The following is a 26,603-nucleotide window of genomic DNA, read 5'->3' on the forward strand; positions in this document are numbered from 1 at the left end:
TAGTTCACTTCCTTTTCTTTATGTAAAACTTACTTATTCATTTGAAAAACTAAAAATTTCCATATACAGAAAGCCTACACATACCAACAGATATCTTCATGCTCAGTTCTATCATCATAATCATTATTATTATTAAGAAGAGAGACCTCCAAGGAGTCAGGAACTCATAGAGGAAGGCCACCTGTATGACCAGCTGTCATACCTGTTCTTGAATTCATTCATGCTACTTGCACACACCACATCCAAAGGCAATGCATTCCAATCACACACTACTCTATGAGAGAAAAATTTACCCCTAATCCTATTCTTGATAGCATTCATTCTCAATTTCTATGAATGCCATCATGTCCTTTCCCCAACCCTCCATAAAATGAAAAATTCCATCTACTGAAATTCTCTATAACTCTTTCAGAAGTTTGTAAGTCTCAATCATATATCATCCTTCTTTCTCCTGTTTGCTAGTGTCTGCAACCTACAAATTCTCAATCTGTCTTCATAATCCTGATATCATTTTTAATGCTCTCCTTTGCACCCTTTCCACTGTATCAGAATCATCACAGAAACCAGGAGACCAGACTTGCCTGGAATAGTCCAAGCCAGATTTTATCAAGGCCTTGTAAACAGGCAAAGGACTTCCTTATCTTTACATGTGAAAGTTCGTTTATACATTTCCATCATTATCTCAGTTGTATTTACAATTTTTGCAGTATGACTCTTGAACTTCAACTTTCTGTCTACTAAAACTCCAAGATCCCTAGCCTCATTAGGTTTTTAAAGTATAATCCCACCAATATAATATGACATTAGATATCTAATCACATCAAAGTACATGATGTGATTAGATATCTTGGATTATCTTAGATAATCCAAGATAACCCATTTCAATGTTATCTTAGATAACATTGAAATGGGCATTTTCACATGCCTACAGTTTAGGCTATTCAAATCATTCTGCAAGTACCGCATATCAGCAGCACTCCTGATCACTCTACCTATCTTTGCATCATCAGCAAATATTATTATTATTATTATTATTCAGTCCTCCATGGGGTCAAAAGACTCATCGTGGGAGGTCCTTCCTAAGAAACACAAAGTATATCAAGACTCATCGAGGGGAGGTCCCCCTTAAGAAACACAAAGTCTATCATACCACTTCTTGAACTCATTGACCGTTCTCGCTCTCACCACTCCATCAGGCAATGCATTATTCCATGGTTCAACCACCCTCCATGCAAAGAAACCACTCCTCACCCTCTTGCTCAGTTTCCTTTTGTAACTTCCAGGGACGGCCTCTTGTCATCACTCCTTCCTGCTGTTCAACCAAGCGAAAGAACTCCCCAGTGTCAACCCTGTAACCCACCTCTCAACAGTTTAAAAGTCTCAATCATATCACCTCTCCTTCTTCTATCCACCAAACTATGCAGTCCACATTCCCTCAGCCGATCCTCATAACTATCATTGTACAGTCCTGAAACCATCTTTGTTATCTGCATTTGTACCCTTTCCACAGTTAATTTATCCCCTTCAAATCCTGGGGACCAAATCTGAGAACAATAGTCTAAGTGTGGTCTGATCAGGGTCTTATACAACGGAATGATAACTGTTTTATCTCTGCAGGTTAGTGTCCTTCTCATTATTGCAGCAATCCTCTGTGTTGCCTTCACCACCTTTGCAATATGTCCCCTAAATTTCAGGTTTCTATCAATTATCAATCCCAGATCTCTTGTCTCCCCTACTTCCTCCACTATAACTCCTCCCGTAGAGTATGCAGTGTCCCATTGATGTTTCCCAAACCTCAGGACCTTACATTTTGCTGCATTAAACTGCTACCCCCATTCATTTGCCCATTTATCTAGCTTATTCAAATCCTCTTGCAGGGCTGCCGCATCTGCACTATTACTTATAATCCTTCCCAGCTTTACATCATCTGCAAACAACTGAACATCCCCCTGCAATCCACTGACAATGTCATTGATATAAAGGTTAAACAATATAGGTCCCAGCACTGAGTCCTGTGGGATCTCACTTGTAACCCTGCCCCACCATACACAACTCTCTGATACCTATCGGACAGCCAATCCTGAATCCAGTTGACCAATCTGACATCTAGACCCATGTGCTGCAACTTAAATATCAGCTTATCATGTGGCACCCTGTCAAATGCCTTTTGCTAAGTCTAAAAAAAATGGCAGTATATGCCTTTCCCTCATCTAATGCTCTTGTAACTTTATCATAAAAGGCTAGCATATTGCTAAAACAAGAGCATCCTGTCACAAATCCATGTTGACTTTCACAGATAACATTACCCTCATCTGCCCAATGCTGTATACGGTCCTTCACTACTTTCTCTAAGATCTTACTAACTACTGATGACACACTAACTGGTCTATAATTAGACACTTCCAGTCTGCTACCACTCTTATGCAGTGGCACTATCTTACCTTCCTTCCATTCCATGGGCACCTTTCCATTAGCCAGACTTTCATTGAAAAGCAAGATCAAAGGCACTGTCGGTTCCCTAGCACATTCTCGAAACTCGTGGTGAAATACCATCCAGTCCCACAGCTTTACTGACATCCAGAGTACTCAGTATTTGAAACACACTCTCCTCCTGTACCTCTAAACCTTGAACCTGCCCTATCCCTCTAGCATTAAAACTGACTCTTCCAGGATGAAATACTTCAATAAAGTGGTCATTGACCAATTCTACTATGTCCTCTGCATCAGTCACTCTATTCCCATTTTTATCCCACAATATCATTCTTCCACAGTCATTTCTCCTCCTACTGGCCACATATCTAAAAAAATTCCCTAGGATTTTCTTTGGATCTTAGGGCTAATCTCCTCTCATATTCCAGTTTCGTCTTCCTTACCATACTAGTCACTCTTCTGGCCTGTGTCTTATATTCTTCATGCATCTTCTCTTCTCCTGTCTCTTTATATCTCTTCCACAGCCTCTTTTTTTCATGCAATTCCTGTTTAATATTGTTTGTCATCCACTTTACTTCAAATTGTGTCCTCTTGTTCACTCGTGGTATACAACTTACCATTGCTGCTAACAAATATTCTTTCATAATTTCCTACGCACTAATGATATCCTGGCCTTCCAATTCCTCCCTCCATGAAACTTCCCCAAGTTGATGTCTTAGACTGTTATAATCACCTGCCTTATAATTCCACATACATTCCCGTCTCTTTGATACTCCTGCATCTCTATTCATTTTCCAAGTCAAAACCATATGGTCACTCTCTCCAACTGGTGGGAGAGATGTCATCTCAGTTATTATCAACTCTTCTGATGCTATAACCAAATCCAAAACTCTTGAACCTCTTGTTCCCTCTATTACATGTTGCCTAAGACATTTGTCCCTCAAGAATTCTAGAAATTTGATTCCCTTATTGCTACATACATCTTCCTCTCCCCAGTTTATACTACTGTAGTTAAAATCTCCCATAACAATCATTCTTCTTGCACTTGCCAAACTCAACTGTCTAAACATTTCCTGGTCCCCACCCTCTGTACTCCTGGGTCTATAGCAACACCCCACTAAATATCCTGTCTTACCCACCTCTACCTCACACCATATGCTTTCAAAATCATTAATGTCACTGTCTTCCAAAGTCTCCACTCTTAGAGGACATAGGTCGTCACTTATCACAAGCAATACTCCACCACCACCACGCTTTCCCTTCCTATCCTGCCGAAAAATGCTGTACCCAGCGACTTCTATTCCTGTTATTATATCCTCTTCTGTCAACCACGTCTCAGTGATCCCAATAATTTTTGGCCAGGCTGATATTATCTGTGCCACCAATTCCTTTCTTATTCCGGATACTCCTGGTTAGTATATAGCATATAAATGCCATTGTTTCTATACCCAGCATTATCCCCTCTAGACTCCACTGAGCTCAGTGTTACCTGATGTCGTCGTCCCCCCCTTCTCCCAAGTACCCATTCCCACAAGAGGCTATCCCTGCTATTATCCCCCCTGAGACACACTGACTTTTTCAGAACAGCAATCTCTCCAGATGCCTACGCCCTTCCTCATTCAAATATAAGTGGTCTCTTGCATACAATTCCTCTCTGTCCTCAAACGCACTCCAAGCATCCACATATTCCAGTCCTCTCTTATCACACATTCTAGCTATTATGTCATTCAATATTACCACTCTTCTGCTCAGTTCGTCGTTATCATACCTAGACAACACATACACACTATCTTTCCTCTCTGTGTCTTCTTTCGTACCACCTCAAGCAGGAATCTCGTATCTCTTGCTGCCCTATTTACACCACCACTCAAGTCATTTGTTCCACCATCACAATCATCTCATCCACCCTTTCACCTCTCTTAACTGCCAAAGCCACCCGTTTCTATCGTTCCTGACAAACACTCCTCATGCATCCTATCTTGAACACCACGGGTCATTGAGTCCCCATACATTATACATCTTACCATTCCCTCTCTCCTATTGTTTCCATTTACTCCTCTTCTTTCATTCCCATACCTCTCTCTCTCATTCCATCTCTCCTACTGTTTTCATTTTCTCTCCTTCTAGCACTCCCATACCGCTCTCTCTCTCATTCCATCTCTCCTCTTCTAGCACTGGCATACCTCTCTCTCACTCCATCTCTCCTACTGTTTCCATTCTCTCCTCTTCTAGCATTCCCATACCCCTCTCTCAATAGCTGTATGTCACATGTCAAATCCTTCCAAATGTCATTAATGTGCAGGTTGAACCAAGGACTGATCCTTGAGGCATACCACTGGTTACCTTGAATCTTGCAGATTCACATTCCCCATATATGACTTTTTGATATCTGTTGGTTAGCCACCACTCAGTAATAGTTCATAATCCGATCTCATATTCTCCAATTTATGCAACATTCTACCATGCTGTATTCTGTCAAAAGCCTTAACAAAATCCAAAAGTATCATAGTGTATCCATTCCCCATGTCTAACTCAGTGGTTACATTATTATAGAATGTGAGTAAGTTGCTAAAGCTTGACTTTCCTTTAGTAAAGAAATGTGTTCATTGCAAAGTAGAGATTTTCTGTCCACCCATTTCTGAAAGCAAGCCCTAACTAACTTTTCCAGAATCTTCACCACCACTCCTGAGATACTGATTGGTGGATAGTTGGATACATTGGTCTTTGCACCATCCTTGTGCAATAGAATTACCATACATTCTTTCCACTCCTGTGGAATCTTCCCTGTTATGAGACTCAAATTATATAGCCTGGTCAAGGGAATAGCCAGTTCAGCTGAACACTCTTTTAGCATCCATGCTGATATTCCTATTGCAGAATTCTTATTCAGTTTGTGCAACAGCTCTGGTACTTCCTCCTCATCCACATGAATTTCCTCATGTTATGAAGAGTTAGCGGTGAGTTTAATGTTGCATATACTAGGTTGATAGCTTTTAGCAAAATGGCTACTCATTGGTTGAACAATCACTTCTGCATCAGTCATCTGCCTGCCATCTGCATTCATTAGAGTTATTCTTTCAGATTCATTCTTTCTTTTACTTTCAACATAACGATAGAATTCTTTAGGGTTGTCTTTAACTTGGAGAGCCAGTTTCTTTTCATACTTAGACTCAGCTTTCCATACAATACTTGTGACTCTTCTAGCCTGCTGCTTATAATTATCATAACTCACATCATCTTTATGCACACTGTATTCCTTTCACATCATCTTTTTCGTACGAATTTCTTGCTTAATTAGATTACACATCCATTTGACACCTATTTATTCTTCGACCTACCGGGACACATTCTGATATTGTGTCATTTAAGTATTTTCTAAATACTTCCCATGCACTGTCAAAATTTTCTTATCCTGCAACCTATACGATTATCTGAACTCAGTATACTTCTCAGTTGGTCATAATTTCCTGCTTGAAAGTGACTTAGTTTAGGAATGGAACATTCATAGTCTTTGCCACGCCCATAATTCAAATGAATCATTTCTCTTTCTTTCTTCTTAATCTATCATCCATACATCACTACTGGAAATACCATTGCTTTGACAATTCTAACAACTTTACTGACATATCTATGTTTCATAATTTTTGTCAGGTTTAGCATAGCTTTTTTTCCCATAGATATCTTTTTTTTTTTTTTTCCCTTCCCTCTCCTATTAACCAACAGAATTAACTGTTCCAGATCTTCCTTAAAGCCTGGAATGAGAGTTGTATATCTGCATATCTTATTTACCTTTTCTGCCACTAATTTTAATTCCTGATGGTCTTTGTTTATGTTGACCATTCTCATAATATGTTCACTATAAATAGTAAAAAAAAAAAGGTAAAGTATACAACTTGCTACACCTATTTTTCCACTCAAACACTGTCTGTTTCTCTGAAGACTGTTTTTACTTTATGCAGCTCTCCAATCACGAGAATTAGACAGTCAGGTCTTTTCATTGATCTTATCACATTACACAGCTTGTTGTGATCCACACAATCAAAAGCTTTCTTATAATTAATAAAACAGATGAATACTTCCTTCTGAAATGTTCTTGTTCTTTCCATAATCTATCTAATGTTTGTCTCTAGTTTCCCTACCTCTCCTATAGCTTGCCTGTTCTTCTGGCATTTCTCTATTCACATGTGGTTTCAACCTTTTTTTTAGCTTACTTTCAGCATAATTTTACTTGCATTTGAAATTAAAGTAATGATTTTATAATTCGCACAATCTCTGGGATTTGATTCTTTTTGGAATTATGATAAATATTGATGTTTTCCAGTCTCTAGGCCAGCATATTTTCTTCCAAACCTGTTAACAAATTTCAGTTAATATATTTACTAGTTCATCACCAGCTGCTCTCAATAATTCCACTGACACTCCATCTGCTCCAGGAACTTTTCCTTTTGGAACTGTTCCATTGTCGATATCACTTTGCTTTTCATTATCATGGATTCCTCGACATGTACATGCAGTCTGTGTGTGTGTGTCATTCGGTTATGAAATAAGCATGGAATTATATCTCCTATTTCTGTTTACATCACCAAAATTATTTATTTCATTTATTATTTATTTTTATTTTACATGATTTGTTAACATTAAATAACGTTTATTGTGTTGGTTTACTTTAGATTCCGATTGCATATTTGTTTTTACTTTGTTGTCTGATATCTGATTTCAGTCTCATTGTTTTCTTTTACAAATTCATTGCTTTGCTTGCATTTTTTTTTAATGATCAATCATAGATGTGTACTTGCTTTTTTCTGTATCACCTAGAAATTTTACTGATTTACATTTTGCAAATTTCGAATCTTCACATAAATCGTAAAACTTCCAAATATTCTTTTTTTTTTTTTTTAAATTGTTCATAGTCAAAAGTACTCTTTTTTTTAATATTTTAAGACAAATTTCATTTGTAATATAAATACCTTTTTAATACTGCAGGATGGCTATAATTAAAGTGGTGTTCAGAGCCCTGTGGCAAAAAATATATTGGATGAAATTCGACCAAACTTGGTGTTAGTGCACTCTGTGTAACATCAGGTTTTTATTTACAGAAGATACAGTACAAAATTCTGCAACAATGAACATTTGATGCTATAAGCACATGATATTTGCATGAATTCATTGTTTCTACTGATGAATTGGTGGATATAAAGAATATGGAAACAGATTCGCATCATTCTGATTAAGAGTGAAGTGCTATGGATCTCACCTTACCAGAACGTGTGTTGCTAGTTAAGCTTTACTATCAAGAACATGGTAATGCTAATGTTGTGCTTTGAATATTACGGCTTTTGAAGAAAAGGTCCAAGTGGCAATAACAAATCTTAGAAAAATGATTTTACGATTTGAAAATAGTGGCTCTGTAGTAGTGAGGCCAGGATAGGGGCACAATTTTTTGTTGTTTCTGGAATAGGCCTATATCTGGTTTCAGATTATTCCTCAACAAGTTGATGATTGTTGTGCCTTTTCTAGCCATTACTGTTTAATTAATCTCAAACTACATGCTTATAGCACAAAATGTCACCTGGTGGCAGAATTGTGTTACTGTTTTTTATCTTCTGTAAATAAAAACCTCCATGTTCGAGAGTGTACTTACACCAAGTTTTTTTGTGAATTCCCTCCAATACATTTTTCATTACAGGGCTCTGAACACCTCTTCTTTAATTTTGACCATCCTGTACATAATCTATACTAAAATGAAAAACAAAGAAAGTACCTATAGAAAATGCAACAAGCATTTGTATGCTGTCATGCAAGATAAGTAGAAGCCTTTCTGATTTGTTGCTTTTTTTTTATGCATGCAACAGGAATTTTTCTTCTTCTGCTGGCTGAATACCAAATCTTTCTACTGATTTAGCCAAAGTCAAATATTTGAAAAACACACTGAATTGGCTAAGGGCCAATTTTGGCAGAGCATTCCTATAATTAATTAAACATGATATTGGTGCAACCCTATAATTAAATAAACATGATTAATAGGCAGTACAACTTAATAACATATCACTGCATGCCTTAAGGGAATGCTCCAGGAAGTTAACAGCAGCCCTTTCACACCTATTTAACAGGAGCCTTGCAGCAAGGCAAGTCAAGTTCCAAAAGAGTAGAAAGAGGATAACATCGTTCCACTTCACAAAAGGGGTAATAAGAAGGCAGCAAATTATATGTCTATATGTGTGTGTGGAATTGTTGTGGTTAAAGTAGTGGAGAAGATGGTGAAGCTTTAGACTGATAATAGAAGTGTTCTCTGTGATGGGCAGCATAGGTTTGTTAAAGGGTAGTTCATGTTTTTAGCAATCTATTTATGTACTGCAACAAGATTGCAAAGACCTTTGATAGACTGCTGCATGACAATTGAAAAAGATGGTGTTAGATAATTGGATAAGTGGATTGGTTTGTCAGGTATCAGCAAGTTGTGTTTTTTGTGTGTGTGTGGGGGGGGGGGGGATGAAATTCACTAGTGATGTGCTGCAGTGGTCTGTTTTGGGATTGTTATTGTTTAACTTGCATGTTAATGATATTGGAACAGATTTTATTGGAGATGTGTGCTGCTGCTGCTTGTAAGATGATGCAAAGTTGGGTGAATAAAGAAAAGCAATCTTTATTCAGTCAAGTTTAAGTTAGTTTACTGATATTTTTCTTCAACTAAGACTGTTTTGTTGATTTTATTATTATAATTTTCTTAGAATTTCTACTTAGTTTGGACTCATAATGAGAGAACCACGCTAACCATTATTCATATAATTCCTCTCTAAACTCATTCACTGATATTGCACTTATTCCAACTCATTCACCGAGTTGCCACTTTCCAAGCAAAAAATCTAATCCTTGCCAGCTACATTCTTACTCATCTTCTAGGGATGGCCTTCCATGTTCTTGCCTCATCACTACTGTCATCTAATGAAATATTTCTTCTGCATTTGTCCATATAAAATCTCCTTAGTAACTTATATGTTTTTTATCATATCCTCTCTTTTCCACCTATCAACAAATTCTATCTCATTCCTCATCTGCACCTCACACTCAACACTGATGTACTTATAGGTCCTTTGACCTATCGTGTATGATAAATATAAATATATATATATATATAATTTAAAGGGATTTTACTAGATTGATACAAAGGAGCTGATGGTGAAAGGGGAAAAATGAGTGGCTCTCCTTGGAGGTTGTGTAAAGGTGTAGTGAAGAGAAAATAGTGGCTCTGTAGTAGTGAGGCCAGGATAGGGGCACAATTTTTTGTTGTTTCTGGAATAGGCCTATATCTGGTTTCAGATTATTCCTCAACAAGTTGATGATTTGTTGTGCCTTTTCTAGCCATTACTGTTTAATTAATCTCAAACTACATGCTTATAGCACAAAATGTCACCTGGTGGCAGAATTGTGTACTGTTTTTTATCTTCTGTAAATAAAAACCTCCATGTTCGAGAGTGTACTTACACCAAGTTTTTTTTGAATTCCCTCCAATACATTTTTCATTACAGGGCTCTGAACACCTCTTCTTTAATTTTGACCATCCTGTACATAATCTATACTAAAATGAAAAACAAAGAAAGTACCTATAGAAAATGCAACAAGCATTTGTATGCTGTCATGCAAGATAAGTAGAAGCCTTTCTGATTTGTTGCTTTTTTTTTATGCATGCAACAGGAATTTTTCTTCTTCTGCTGGCTGAATACCAAATCTTTCTACTGATTTAGCCAAAGTCAAATATTTGAAAAACACACTGAATTGGCTAAGGGCCAATTTTGGCAGAGCATTCCTATAATTAATTAAACATGATATTGGTGCAACCCTATAATTAAATAAACATGATTAATAGGCAGTACAACTTAATAACATATCACTGCATGCCTTAAGGGAATGCTCCAGGAAGTTAACAGCAGCCCTTTCACACCTATTTAACAGGAGCCTTGCAGCAAGGCAAGTCAAGTTCCAAAAGAGTAGAAAGAGGATAACATCGTTCCACTTCACAAAAGGGGTAATAAGAAGGCAGCAAATTATATGTCTATATGTGTGTGTGGAATTGTTGTGGTTAAAGTAGTGGAGAAGATGGTGAAGCTTTAGACTGATAATAGAAGTGTTCTCTGTGATGGGCAGCATAGGTTTGTTAAAGGGAGTTCATGTTTTAGCAATCTATTTATGTACTGCAACAAGATTGCAAAGACCTTTGATAGACTGCTGCATGACAATTGAAAAAGATGGTGTTAGATAATTGGATAAGTGGATTGGTTGTCAGGTATCAGCAAGTTGTGTTTTTGTGTGTGTGTGGGGGGGGGGGGATGAAATTCACTAGTGATGTGCTGCAGTGGTCTGTTTTGGGATTGTTATTGTTTAACTTGCATGTTAATGATATTGGAACAGATTTTATTGGAGATGTGCTGCTGCTGCTTGTAAGATGATGCAAAGTTGGGTGAATAAAGAAAAGCAATCTTTATTCAGTCAAGTTTAAGTTAGTTTACTGATATTTTTCTTCAACTAAGACTGTTTTGTTGATTTTATTATTATAATTTTCTTAGAATTTCTACTTAGTTTGGACTCATAATGAGAGAACCACGCTAACCATTATTCATATAATTCCTCTCTAAACTCATTCACTGATATTGCACTTATTCCACTCATTCACCGAGTTGCCACTTTCCAAGCAAAAAATCTAATCCTTGCCAGCTACATTCTTACTCATCTTCTAGGGATGGCCTTCCATGTTCTTGCCTCATCACTACTGTCATCTAATGAAATATTTCTTCTGCATTTGTCCATATAAAATCTCCTTAGTAACTTATATGTTTTTTATCATATCCTCTCTTTTCCACCTATCAACAAATTCTATCTCAGTCCTCATCTGCACCTCACACTCAACACTGATGTACTTATAGGTCCTTTGACCTATCGTGTATGATAAATATAAATATATATATATATATAATTTAAAGGATTTTACTAGATTGATACAAAGGAGCTGATGGTGAAAGGGGAAAAATGAGTGGCTCTCCTTGGAGGTTGTGTAAAGGTGTAGTGAAGAGGGGGGGGACAGGTCAGTAGATTTTTTACATGGAGAGTGGTAGGTGAGTGGAATGCATGGTGAATATTGGAGGTGTGAGTATGTTTATGTTTCAATATGACATATTACTTAATAAGCAAGACTGCCCATGTTGAGTCTGTGGCAGTTGCTGTAATAATAATAATAATAATATCAAAGTGTGTTATTTTGCCCACTTTTGCAGTATGTCTCCTGAACTTCAAATCTCTTTTGGACCCTGTTAATTTCTTCAGTACTGTTCCATCAATGTAATATAGAGTTTGTAATCTCAGCCAAGTTGTACTATCACTGATAGTACACTTGAAACTATCCCCAGCAACCTTTTCCACTCATTCACTTAGTTGCCACTTTCCAAGCAAAAAAAAATCTATTCCTTGCCATAGTTGGGAGATGAACTTCATCGCCTGGTGTGAGACCCCCACCCCACTTATTGTAGACCTAAAGTGGCCTGAAAAAGTTCCATGTTTAATCTCTAGAGCAGGGTTTCTGGATTATGTGAAAAATAAATTAAAAAAATATATATAAAATTAATAAAAAAATATAGGAAAAAAATCCTTAGCCCACCCATAGTACAAATGTACTATAGGTATGCAAACCTTTTGTGGGTGGGAATTTCAGCTGACATCTGTTATCTTCAATCCACAGTATCCACAGTTTTGGTCTTTTCATAGCTTTCTTCATGATTGCTACATCACTGTTTACTGTTTAGCATCATAAGCAAACAAGTGGATATTATTTTCAAATCACACCAGTAACAATGGGATAATATAAAAGACTAATAAGATAAAAGTAAGAACAAAGAAAAAAACTAGAAAAATATGAATGTAGCAATACATTCAGTATAAAATTATTATTATTTATTATTATTATTAATAATAATATACATATACATCTACATCTGTTATATTATCTGTAGACTGGTCCCTCCTCTTCCTCCCTTGCTTCTTTCTTTCTTCTCTTCTTGCTCCTTCCCCCGAATGCTATTAGAGTATTTGAGGGGAATCTTTCCTATTTTTCTGTGTCATTTCGTCTTGTGCTAACAGGACATTATCAAACACTGTAACATGATCAGGCCATCAAAAAATGTTCATACCGCATTGTCCGTCACACGGGTTACCAAGGGATGCGTTTGGGTTTTAGGCAGAGGGACCCGTTCGAAAAATATGTTACAGTCTCCCTTAGACACCACTCCTCAGCACTCTGCTAGAGGAAACTTCATCAATGGGCCCACTACCTGTTTGGGGAGGTGTTTAGGGGCAGCGCAAAGAAATGGTTCTGCAAAAGGACAGAAATGGCAACGACAACGGCACCAGACTATGGCTTTAGGCAACTGGAACATCTCTCTGACAGGGAAGGAGTTGAAACTGGTTGAGGAAGCCAAGCTACCGGCTAGACTTAGGCTTTCTTCAATCAAGAGGAGAGGCTCTGGAACTGTCGATCTGGATAAGGGATGGAAGCTCTACTCTGGTGTGAGCCCAACAATGTCTGCTCAGGCGGGTGTGGGGATACTCACAAGCCCCCAGCTGTCAGACTGTGTTGCTGAGTGGATCCCATTGGGAGGACGGGTATGTGTGTTAAGGCTTCAGATGAAAAACCATGATTTGGCTGTGGTGCAAGCCTATGCACCTAATCTGGAATCAGAATACTCTGCCTTCCTAGAGGAAGTGGATGCTGTTTTTGACAGGGTGGCAGACATGGAATCAGTCCTTCTAATGGGTGACTTCAATGCACATGTTGGAACAGATGACCAGACATGGAGGGGTGTGGTTGGGAGGAACGGTGCCCCTGACCTTAACGCGAATGGGTTGAAATTATTGGATTTCTGCTCTTCTAACAGCTTGTCCGTAATGAATACCTTCTTCCAGCACTGAGAAGTCCATAAGTATACCTGGTACAGGGATACACTAGAACAAAGGTCTCTGATTGACTTCTTTATAGTCTCAGCAGACCTATTTTCCTCAGTGTTGGACGTTCGTGTGAGAAGAGGGGCAGAACTGTTAACTGACCACCACCTTGTTGTGTGCACTCTACGGCTTCAGAAACCAGATGCTACCATCAACGCTGGTAGGCCTAAGCAGCTATACCGTGGAAATGGGAGACATTGGAAAATGAGGTTGTGAGGAAGAATTTTGCAGATGACATTTCCTCCAGGTTCAAAGAGATTCCCAAGCATACTGCAGATGTTGAGGAAGAATGGAAGCTGTTCAGAACAGCTGTCACTGCCTCTGCACTCTCATGGTGTGCAGAAAGCGGCTTGGTGTGGCAACGGGCAGTGAGAAAAGGACACCTTGGTGGAACCAAGAAGTCCGAAAAACTGTCCGGGCAAAAAAGGAGTCCTACCTAACATGGCTTAGAGTCAGGTCACCTGAGTTGCATTTGCGGTATGCTGAGGCACGAAAAGCTGCTGCTAAGGCAGTAAAGACAGCAAAGCAGAAGGCTTGGGAATCCTTTGGAGAACGATTAGACTCATCCTATGCAAATGCAAACAAAGTATTCTGGCAGACCATCTGCCGCCTTCGAGGGAGGAAATCGTGCACAGCAAGGGCAATTAAGGCCTCTGATGGTGCACTTTTAACAACCGAGAAGGATATCCTCCACAGATGGAGGGAATACTTTGAGAGCCTTCTTAACCCAGGTGGCCCAGCAGTTGTGGACATCCAAGAGGTACAGATCGGGGCAATGACTAGTCTCACAGCAGAAGAGGTCCATTTAACAATAAAATCGCTAAAATCGGGCAAGGCTGCTGGCGATGATGAAATTCGGCCCGAAATGCTAAAAGCCTTAAATCGAGATGGTGTTCTCTGGCTGACTTGAGTGTGTCAGGCTGCTTGGATATCTGGGCGAGCACCAAAGCAATGGCAGTCAGGCATAATAATACCAGTCTTTAAGAAGGGAGACCAGAAGGATTGTAGTAACTATCGTGGCATCTCTCTGCTCAGCTTGCCTGGGAAAGTGTATGCTAAGTGCTTGGAAAGACGGTGCAGGAGCATAGTTGAGTCAAAGTTCCAGGAAGAACAATGTGGCTTTCGTCCTTGTAGAAGCACAACTGACCAAATCTTCACTTTAAGGCAAGTCTTTGAGAAATCTTGGGAATATGCCAAGAATGTCTACACATGTTTTGTGGACTTGGAGAAGGCATATGATCGGGTTCCTCGGGATAAGCTTTGGCAAGTAGTACAGGAGTATGGAGTGGATGGTCAACTATTAGCTGCCATCAAGTTCCTGTATGAATGCCCAGTGTTTTGTGTCAGGGTAAACAGCACAAAGTCTGAACCTTTCACAGTCTCTGTTGGCCTCCGTCAAGGGGTGTGTTCTGTCACCCCTTCTTTTCATAATATTTATGGACTGGATTGATAGGCACAGCCGAGGCAGTAAGTGTGTCAGAATTGGAAAATGTAGCATTGGACGGCTGCTTTTTGCAGATGACCTAGTTCTGCTTAGGTCTTCCACAGATGACCTCCAGCGGACCCTGGATAGGTTTGTAGCTGTTTGTGCAGATGCTGGAATGAAGATCAGCATGGCCAAAACTGAAACATTTGTGGTCTCAAGACAACCATCCCAGTGCACTCTACATGTAAGTTGAGTCCCAATGAGGCAGGTGGAGAAGTTTAAATACCTTGGGTCCATATTCACGAATGATGGAAAATGGGACGTAGAGCTAGATACTCTAATTGGCTTAGCAAGCTCAGTATTGCGGGAGCTTGGCTGTTCGGTAGTATTGAAGCAGGAGTTAAGCCAGAAGGCAAAGCTGGCTGTCTTCAATACAGTCTATGTCCCCATCCTCACCTATGGTCATGAGAGTTGGGTAATGACCGAAAGAATGCAGACACGAATCCAAGCGGCTGAAATGAGGTTCCTTCGAGGGGTTGCGGGGCTGACAAAACTCGACAGAGTCAGAAGCTCTGCAATTCGGAAAACCCTCAATACTCAACCGCTGCTTCTCCGTGTTGAGAGATCACAGTTACGTTGGTACGGGCACCTGGTCAGAATGCCACAAGAGAGGTTCCCTCAGCAGGCCCTCATTGCCAAGCTAGAGGGTGGGAGGCCACGTGGAAGGCCAAGGACTCGCTGGATAGATTATATCCAAAACCTTGGGTGGACACGTTTGGGAATCCCACAAGAACACCTGAGCTTGGTGGCAGAGGATCGTGACCATTGGAAGTTCCTCTTGCAGCTGTTGCCCCCACAACCCAATTAGGAAGAGTGGGCCTTGAAGATGTATGTATGTATTATTATTAATACAATCAGTATAAAATTAAATAAATGCACTAGGATGATTCCTCACTAACATCCTTCCCTTGCAAAATTGAGAGGCTACCTCGTGGGACCAAACAATGTTGACAATTACTTTAAACATATAGTATAAAGGATCATTATAACTCAGATATCATATCCAATTAAGGTACTAATATGCTAACTAGTTCATTCACTTAGGACACTAACTTTATATTATCTCATTTATTTTGTCATGTTAATATACATTTGTTGCATATTAACATGTACATCAAATCAAACCATGTAAGATGAGCCCTCATAGACACGGTCACTGGACTCACAGTGACTGTTTTGAACTAATTTAATTCTCTAGTATGACTATGGTCCTTGGTTACATTACACATAAATACACAAACTAACTTACTTTATCACTAGAACCAGTAACTTATAAACTATGAAAACTATCTGAAATGTATTTTACTCTATTTGTATATATATATAAGGAAACATTTATTAACTGTAACAAAATAATAGCCAAACATAAGTGTAATTATTAACAGAAAAATAGTAATATTTGAACTGTATTGTATAATAGTGTACATTGATTGTGCAACTTAACTTGTATTGTATAATAGTGTACATTGAATTGTACAACTTGAATTGTATTGTATAGTATAATACTGTACATTGAATTGTACAACTTGAATTGTATAATATAATATCTTGTATACATGGTGGGAATGATGATAAACTGTTAAACTATTAAAAAAAAATGCATGTCATATGAGCACTTCTTTGGACCATTCACATTTGCCTCTTTGTGGTGCAGGAGTGGAAATAGAGGGAGAACGTATTAATTTAAGTAGGCTACCCACTCATGTTGAAACTTCAGGTATGAACTGTCAGAATGTTTTTGATTAATTTGCTGCTTGTACTTTGTATGCATTTTTATGTCTGTTGTGAATAGCTCGGTTATATAAATATTGTTTTTTATATGTGTATTTTTTCTCCTTTATTTGTAGAAAAATAATTTTCCTCTTCTTGAGAGTCAGTGGACAGCCAAAGAAGAGATAAAGCTTCTTGATTCAATTTTAGAATGTGGGTTTAGCAACTGGTAGGTATGCATATATTGAGCAGGCATTGTACTGCAGATTGAAGAATTGATGAGATAATTTGATGTTGATTACTAAAAAATTATATGCGTTGTTGCTTCACACTTGTATATGTGCATGTATATACAGTCCAGTCAAACTTGGTTCTAATGAACACCAAGGGAGAGACAAAAGTTCCTCATAACTATTACTCACTATATCAGCAATGAGTTAAATCTACCTCCTATTTTTTTTTTTTTTCTCAGTAACTCAACAGAAAATAGCCAAAAAAAAAAAAAGAAGTATTAGAGAGAGAAATAATATAATTACATTAATACTTATGGGTATTTGCCTATTTTCATAAGGAGTACTCCTTGTATAACGTCATTGACTTTTTTGCTCCAATTAAATTAAAAAAATTGATGATATGCATTTTAAAAACATAAATTAAAAGAAAAGTAATATAAAAGGAACACCAAACTAGCAGTACATAAGACAGTATTTCAACCAGTTTTAAGTTATAGATCTGAGAGTTGAGTTAAAATATAGCACTTGATCAAAGACTAGAGACCACAGATATGAGGGTTTTGAGAAAAACTAGGGGAGTGAATCAATGGCAGAATCATGTTAAAAATGAAGATATTAGAAAGGAACTTGATATTATTAGCATTCAAGGATGTATCAGCAGAGCTAATCTAAGGTGGTATGGCCACTTAAATAGAATGAGTGAAGAAAGTTAGCAAAACAGGTATTTGTTGCCAAGATGGCAGGAAAGAGACCCAGAGGAAGACCAAGTTCTAGGTGGATTGATTCAGTTAGAACTGCCTTAGAAGAATGAAATATTAGATATGACAATATCAGAGTGATTACAAGTAATAAACTAATTTGGAGGAAAATTGTGGATAGGAGATTAATAATAACGTAAACTTATGTTATTATTAATTATGTGCTGTCATAGTAACTTGAACATCCCCTGAAGGTACATATCAGGAAATTGATGATGATCATCATGTTTTTCCAGTGCTGATATGTAAACATCTTTATTATTCCATAGTGTCGATACTGTTGAAGAGGACAAAGAAAACTTTTAACACACTTCAACATTTTTTGCATTATGTTCTAACTCATGAATAATTCAATCTTTTTTGCAAACCAAGAGACACTTTCTTTTAGTAGACATGTTTCTGATGGAAGGGCTCATTTTTTTTCTGATTTTACAATCATGGCAGTGTTTGGGTTTGAGGGAGAAGGACTGGAGGCTAGAAACTGGAGATGTAGGTAGAGTGGAGATGGTTCCCAAAGGCAAGATTAGGTTATAAACTGGTCGTAATCCAATGCAAGTGGTCATAAAATCTGAGTAACTCCTTTCTTTTTTGTATATTCCAAGAACTACTTGGGGGTGCTTAAGGGTCAAAGCTGTATAACTGAGAGGAGACCTCCACATAGCCTTTACAGGAATGCGGAGAACCGACCAGGGCTTCTGACCTAATGTCCAATCCTCACCTTCTCGTGGTGCACCCTGTTGGGTATCTACTTTGATACTGAACGAACGAGGATGGGCTGGCAATTTGGGATTTAGCCGACCAAATTGTATTCTTATTGGTTAAACCAAAATAAAAAATGATGGTACAACATGACAAAATTTCATGCCGGCTGGGGCGTCGCCCGGTTAAACAAGGCCCCCGTTGTTTTCGCCAGGGAACCAGGGCGAACAGCGAAAAGTCAGCTACTGGAACAAATCTGAAAACAAACCCCAACTCAACATCACCAGAGTTAAAGATCGGTACTATCAACGTAAGAAGCCTGAATGGCAAAGAAATGGAGCTAGCTGAGGAATTAGATAAGTACCAGATCGACATAATAGGGGTGACTGAAACAAAAAAGATCAAAACTGGTGAGATCTTTCTGAGCAATAAATACAAAATGTTATATTCAGGCAATGACAACCAAGGAAAAGAAGGAGTAGCCATAGTATTCAACACAAAATACGAGGCTAATCTTCTTGAATGGCAGTCAGTCTCAAGTAGAGTAATGTGGGCAAATATGAGAATGGGGAACTGGACAATGAGACTTATTTGTGCCTATGGTCCCACAGAAGGTTCTACTAAGGTAGAAGTGGAGGAATTTTTTGAGGCTTTAGAAAAAGCAACTGATACAATGAAAAATGAAAAGTTGGTCCTTGTTGGGGATCTAAATAGTAGAGTAGGAAATGATTGTGAGACATACAAAAATATTTTGGGAAAATTTGGAGAAAAGAGCAAAGCTAATAATAATGGCAAATATCTGTTGGATTTCTGCTCAGGACATGGACTGGTTATTACTAACACCATGTTCCAACATAAAAATGTGCACAAATTCACATGGAGAGAAGAGGCTAGGAATAAGAAAAGTCTCATTGACTATGTTATTGTTGATAGTGATGTTTTCTCCCTGGTGCAGGACACCAGAGTGTACAGAGGATTTGAAATTGGAAGTGATCACTATTTAGTCTTGAGCAGGATTAAATTGAATTTCATATTGAAAAGAATAACATGTAAGAAAGTTTTAAAGCGAATAAAAGTTGAGCAGCTCTCAGATGTGAACTGTAGACTAAAATACAGAAAGATTATTGAAAAGAAAATGAAAGAGTTTGAGAACAGGAATCAAACCTTGGAGATTCAGTGGCAAACTCTGAAGGAAACATTGATTGATTCTGCCAGAGAGGCATGTGGTGAGGTTGTGTGCAAGGATAAAAAAATCAGAACTCCCTGGTGGACACAGGAAGTTAAAGAGGTAGTGAAGGAAAAGAAGAAAGCATATCAAAAGTTCCTGGCAAATAAGTCAGCTTTTACCCTTACAGAATACAGAGACAAATGTAAGAAAGCTAAACAGTGTGTAAAACTAGCTAAACAAAAGTCATGGGAGGACTTTGGCAAGAATATAGAAAATAAATATCAAGAAGGTGGCAAAATATTCTGGAGGTTGTTGAAGAAGCTTAGGAATGGAGGAAAGAGTGCTGTAAAAGGAATTAGAGATGATAAAGGTGAAATCAAAACAGGAGAAAAAGATATCCTTGAAGTATGGAGTAATTACTTTGAAAAACTGCTAAATGAAACAAGCAGTGATGACAGCACAGTGATAAAAAACACTGACCAGGCATGCAGTCAGGAATACATATGCATACTTGAAGTAGAAAAAGCCATCAAAGGCTTGAAATGTGGAAAGGCAGCAGGAGTAGATGATATTCGACCAGAAATGCTGAAGTATGGTGGTATAAGAGTCTTACAGTGGCTGCACTGCATAGTTCAGAAAGCCTGGACAGAGGGACGAATTCCCGATGATTGGAGTAGAGCTCTCATAGTACCTATATATAAAAAGGGAAATAAAACTGAATGTGAGAATTACAGAGGTATTTCCCTACTGAGTGTTCCTGGCAAGATCTATGCAAGTATACTTGAGAAACGGTTGAGAAGAATTGTGGAAGAAAAGCTTGGTGAAGAACAAGCTGGATTCAGGCCAAATAGAGGCTGTCAGGATCAGATCTTCACTTTACGACAAATAGTCGAGAAAGCATGGGAATATAACAAAGATCTGTATTTAAGTTTTGTCGATTTGGAAAAGGCATATGACAAGGTGCCAAGAGAGAAGCTATTCAATACGCTGCAGTTATATGGTGTCAATGGGGCATTATATCAAGCAATACTTAGTCTTTATTTGAGTTGTGAGTCAGCAGTTAGAATTGAAGGAAGTACAGGAAGATGGTTTAATGTTAAATCTGGTGTGAGACAAGGATGTACATTATCCCCTCTGTTATTCATTATCTATATGGATCACATTATGAAGGAATGTGGTATTAAACCTGATATCAAAATTGGAGATGTTAATGTCAGCTCTTTGCTTTATGCGGATGATGTTATACTTCTAAATAAATCCGCTACAAGTCTGCAAGATTCTCTGACTAAATTGAATAGCTGTTGTAATAGATATGGTATGAAGGTCAGCAATAAAAAGACAAAGACAATGAAAATAGGCAGAATCATTGAAAATGTCAACTGTGTTGTGAATGGAGAACCTGTGGAACAAGTAACACATTTCAGCTACTTAGGCACAATTTTTACTGAAGATGGTAAACTAAATATAGAAATAGACAACAGAATCAGCAAAGCTGGTATGGTGGGAAGTCAATTGAATAAATTCATATGGAATAAGAAAGAAATTAGTCGGAACACTAAATTAGCTGTATACAAGACTGTGTTCAAACCAATTTAACTTATGGATCTGAGAGCTTGGTCAGAAGTAAAACACTTGACCAAAGACTAGAGACCGCAGATATGAGAGTCCTGAGAAAGATTAGAGGCGTGAACAGATGGCATCAATGGCAATATCATATTAAAAATGAGGATATTAGGAAAGAACTTGACATTGTCAGCATCCAGGAATGCGTTAGCAGAGCTAATCTCAGATGGTATGGTCACTTAAATAGAATGGGAGAGGAAAGATTAGCAAAACAAGTGTTCTCTGCCAGGTTGGCAGGAAAACGACCCAGAGGAAGACCAAGATATAGGTGGATTGATACTGTACAAAGTGCCTTAGACGATAGAAATATAAGATCTGATAATGTTGGAGTCTTGACAAGTAACAGATTGATTTGGAGGAAAATTGTACATAGGAAGTTAGTAATGATGTAATTTTTTTCATGTAGTACTGTCATATCCTGTACACCCCTTGAGGGTACATGGCAGGAATTTGATGATGATGATGATGATGATGATGATGGATCTGAGAGCTGGGTCAGAAGTAAAACACTTGACCAAAGACTAGAGACCGCAGATATGAGAGTCCTGAGAAAGATTAGAGGCGTGAACAGATGGCATCAATGGCAATATCATATTAAAAATGAGGATATTAGGAAAGAACTTGACATTGTCAGCATCCAGGAATGCGTTAGCAGAGCTAATCTCAGATGGTATGGTCACTTAAATAGAATGGGAGAGGAAAGATTAGCAAAACAAGTGTTCTCTGCCAGGTTGGCAGGAAAACGACCCAGAGGAAGACCAAGATATAGGTGGATTGATATGGTACAAAGTGCCTTAGACGATAGAAATATAAGATCTGATAATGTTGGAGTCTTGACAAGTAACAGACTGATTTGGAGGAAAATTGTAGATAGGAAGTTAGTAATGATGTAATTTTTTCATGTAGTACTGTCATATCCTGTACACCCCTTGAGGGTACATGGCAGGAATTTGATGATGATGATGATGATGATGATGAAGAACTACTTGAGTAATTAAGAAAATTTGCATTGTTACTAAAATTTGTACAGTATATCCATATAGTATGCTTGTTATAAGTGAGCAACTGCATGAGAATATGCATATTTTTAAATTATTATGGCTTTTTGCTCATTACAGAAGTGATCTTGTTATTTCTGTGCTCATTACAACCAAGTTCGACTGTATATATACACCCACCCACCCCCCCACACACACACATATAGAGGATGTCCCAAAAATGTTGGGTGTTAATATCTGTGCTCTTTAAATTAAGGGGATAAAAATCCCTTATTATTTTACAGCCAGTATGCGAAACTCTGAGATCGAAAACTATGATCTAAGAGTTTCATGCCGAAGAACTATTGGTGAATCCAAGTGTAAGTGAACACCTGGTACCAGGTGTTCACTTACGCATGGATTATACTGGCTGTAAAATAATAAGGGATTTTTATCCCCTTAATTTAATTAACTTTGCCAGAAAAAATAGCCGTTTGGCTTTTTATCTGTGCTCTTTATTTTCTTAATAATTTAATAATTTTATAAGAGTAAATGCTCTAATAAAGATTAGATACAAAGGCATTACATGTTTTATGTTTAAATGATGCCTTATCTCAAGTGTTCAAAATGTCCTCCATTCTGATCAAGACATTGCTGAAGTCAGTGAGAATCTGATCTGAACAATTTCTTTCCATTACCACTTAAGCATTGTGGGTTTCATGGCATAAACCTTTCTTCGAGGTATACCTCCCCCCAAAAGTGATAATCGAGTGGTGTTAGATCAGGTGAATATGCAGGGTACTCAACACCTCTTCTTCGTCCAGTTAATCTTTTTGGAAGTCATATGTTTTGGAGATATCAAGAAAAATGGCTGCTTTATGCATTCCTCAATTTATCCCACTATAATTTGTTTTATGACATTCCAACAGTGCTTTTCCATATTTAAACACCAGATCTGAAACAGTATTATCTAAAAGGATATGGAGTTTAGGTGATTATTTTATTTATTTATTTTTAAAGACCTTGATAATTTCTAGTTCATTGATAATGTTGGTATTAGTTTATAATTTCCTTTCTGTTACCACCTTTAATTAACAGAACTGAAACAATCTTTAAATGTTCTAACTTTCCCATGTTCAAAAGATGTATTAATAATGTGTATCAAGAACTTTGATCCATGTTTACTTACAATTTGTAGTTCTGTTCCCTTCTCATCCGTCTCTTAGGATGGGTTAAGTCCCTTAATGAGAAGTTTATGACAAATGAATGCATCCAGCTCGTCACTCCCTCTACTGCATCCCCTAAGGGCAAGTATTTATGACTAATCCATGTATCCTTAGGGGCTGGTTTGCCTGTTCTTCTGAGGGATGTAAAACCAGAGTTTCTGGGTGAAAACCCCTCTACCTTCATATGAGACTGGCTAACTCACCTTTAGTCGAAAGAGACCAATTTGTAGTCACAAACAAATAAATATTGAAATGCATTTTATTTCCAAATGAAGTGGTCTCCTTTATCTCTAACTAACCTTTTGAAGATAGGCAATAGGCTACTGGTCTCCACTTTTCAGCCATCACTGACAGCTAGTCCAAGATTCTCAGTGCATCAAAGTTTCTGGGGAGAGAGTGATCACAACAGACAAGTGCCCACCTGGTGCTCTTAAATCCTAAGAAATATATTATCTGAAATAAGAGTTCTTTGGTCAAGTTCTGAGTTGTGGGGTTAAAATCCAAAGTTTCTGGGAAGGTTTCCATGCTTTCCTGTGCCAAAATAGACTTACTCAGTAACAGGCCAAGAATAAAAATCTTTTAGTCAGCAGTCTATTGAACTTATAGTGGTTTTTATTCTGGACAGTCTAGTACTATGGAAGCAAACACCACTTCAACAGGGAACACAGCCATCTCTAGGTTTAGGGGAGTTTATGTTATTATACTTCATTTTATTCTTTTTTTTTTTTTTAAGCTGATTGGAATTATTTATCCGCCAGATAAATAATTTGCCAGCCTGGTTAGCTGAGTGGTTAGCATACCTGCTCTCCAACTGACAGGTTGTGGGTTCGAATCCTGCCATGGGCATGGATTTTTGTGATTGTCTTTAGGTGGAAGATGAATGTCCTCACCTGGTGTGAGATTAACGCTCCACTTATTGGAAGCCTGAAGTGGTTTGGAAAAGTTCTGTGTTTGGTCTCTAGAGCAGGGTTTCAAGACTATGCAAAAAATACAAAAAAAGTGTATGTGTGTGTGTGTGTGTGTGTATATAAATTGATAAAAATAGAAAAAAGATCCTTACCTTACCTTATCCACTGGTTACAAAATAACCCGTTTTGGGTGAGAGCAACATGAAAAAAAGATAAATAATTTTTTAAATATTATTATTCCTTTTGTTTTGCTTCCTTATTTTTTTTTTTCCTAATGTAAATTTTTTTGTTCACGCAATTTCATTATTCGATTTCATTAAAAAATTAAGGTAAGGAGATAAAAATCTATAAACATGACTTTCATACATCAAATTAGGTTGTGTTATTTGGAAATATAGCTAAAGTATCTATTGTGCTCTGGTAATTTGTTGTTATAGCAACTGTTTGTTAGTGCTTGAGGTATATGTTGGACATGTTTTTGTTATAGTGTTCAACTTTATTATTAAAAAAGTGTTTGCCAGGATAGGAGGCAAAAGACCAAGATCTAGGCAAATTGATGCAGTAAGATGACCAAAATATGATTTGACAATACAAGTAGCTTTACAAATAGCAGGTAAATTTGATAGGAGGTTAATAATATAAACTTATTATGTAGTACTATCAGAGTATCCTGTGTGCTCTCCTTGAGGGTACATATCAGGAATTTGGTGGGACTTTACTTTGCATGAATTAGATAAAAAAATCATTCAAATTATCAGCGACATGAAACAATGAACAAGTAATATCAAGGGCCATAAGAAAGGCATTGGTATGTACATGAGCATGTGTAATTTGTTGCATGATATAATTTAAAAAATGCATATTGACTTATTATCATTGATATAGTAAGTAGCAACATATATGTTCAGGCAGATTCATCTGATATAACATAAAATTTAAAGGTGTCTAGAACAGTTTCGTTACAAAGAAAAAAAAAAAAGACAAGATAATACTATATATTATATCTCACAAACAGTTCATGAGCAGTTAAATTATTATTATTATTATTATTATTAAACAAGACCTCATGGAGTCAAAGACTCATCTAGGAGGTCCTTTTATCTCAAACACATCTCATCATACCGCATCTTAAACACATTCAAACTCCTTGCAGACACCACACTCTCAGGCAAGGCATTCCAATCACTCACAACTCTGCACGAAAAAAACCTGCCTCTCACTCCCCTACTCACACCCTCTTTATACAGTTTCCAGGGATGACCTCTGGTTCTCCCCTGATCTCCCACTATTCTCTGTAGAACTTCTCCACCATTGATCCTATAACAACCCCTTACCAACTTGTAGGTCTCAATCATATCTCCCCTCTTCCTTCTCTCCACTAGACTCTGCAAATTACATCTTTTCAATCTTTCCTCATACTCGACATTCCAGAGGTCAGAAACTACCTTAGTCAGTCGCCTTTGGACCCTTTCCAACATCTCTTCATCCTTCTGAAAACCAGGTGACCAAATCTGGGCACAATAGTCCATGTGTGGCCTAATCAAAGCCTTATACAATGGAACAAGAATCTCCTTTCTTCTACACGTCAGTGTCCTCCGCATCATTCCCAGAAGTCTTTGTGTTGTCTTCACAATTTTGGCGATGTGTCCCCTAAATTTTAGATCCTTATCCACTATCACCCCCAGATCTCTTATTTCCTCTACTTCCAACAATATATTCTCACCAAGCATAAATTCTGCATCCCATCTTTGTTTTCCAAATTTTAAAACCTTACATTTTGCAACATTGAACTCACATCCCCATTTGCTTGCCCAATCACTCAATTGATTCAAGTCTTCTTGCAAGGCCACAACATCACTACTCTTTATGGTTCGTCCCAACTTTGCATCATCTGCAAACAACTGAACATCTCCATCCAAATCTTCACCTATATCATTAATATACAAGTTAAACAGCAATGGACCTAAAACAGACCCCTGAGGCACTCCGCTAGTGACTTTCCTTTTCCTGGATATTACACCCCCATACACAACTTGTTGATACCTATCAGATAGCCAGTCTCCAATCCAATGCACTAATGTAATATCCAACCCCATCTGCTCTAGTTTGACTGTCAACTTATCATGAGGTACTCTATCAAAAGCTTTTGCAAAATCCAAGTATATTACTGTGTATCCTTCTCCTCTGTCCAAGGAAGCAGTCACTTTATTGTAATAAGTAAGTAGATTACTAAAACATGACCTCCCTTTAGCAAATCCATGCTGTCCATCAAAGATTATACCATTGTTGTCAACCCAACTCTGGATCCTGGTTCTCACAAGCTTCTCCAACAACTTAACCACAACACCTGACACACAGATAGGCCTATAGTTTGATGCTTGAGTTCGATCACCTCCTTT

The 26,603-nt window shown here is 37.8% G+C and overlaps 1 protein-coding gene across 2 annotated transcripts in view; it reads left to right on the top strand.

The window, feature by feature from the left end:
- Positions 1–26,603, top strand: part of Ada2a (Transcriptional adapter 2A) — a 184,524-nt gene that overhangs the window by 31,469 nt on the left and 126,452 nt on the right. For both annotated transcript variants that reach the window (XM_090401481.1, XM_090401480.1), the window contains exon 3: positions 16,750–16,841. In XM_090401481.1, coding sequence (XP_090257607.1) covers positions 16,750–16,841 — 92 coding nt within the window. The remainder of the gene's footprint in view (positions 1–16,749; positions 16,842–26,603) is intronic.

Source organism: Typopeltis vanoorti, chromosome 12 (genome assembly GCF_054136105.1).
Source record: "Typopeltis vanoorti isolate ZY-2024b chromosome 12, IOZ_Tvanoo_1.0, whole genome shotgun sequence".
NCBI lineage: Eukaryota > Metazoa > Arthropoda > Arachnida > Uropygi > Thelyphonidae > Typopeltis > Typopeltis vanoorti.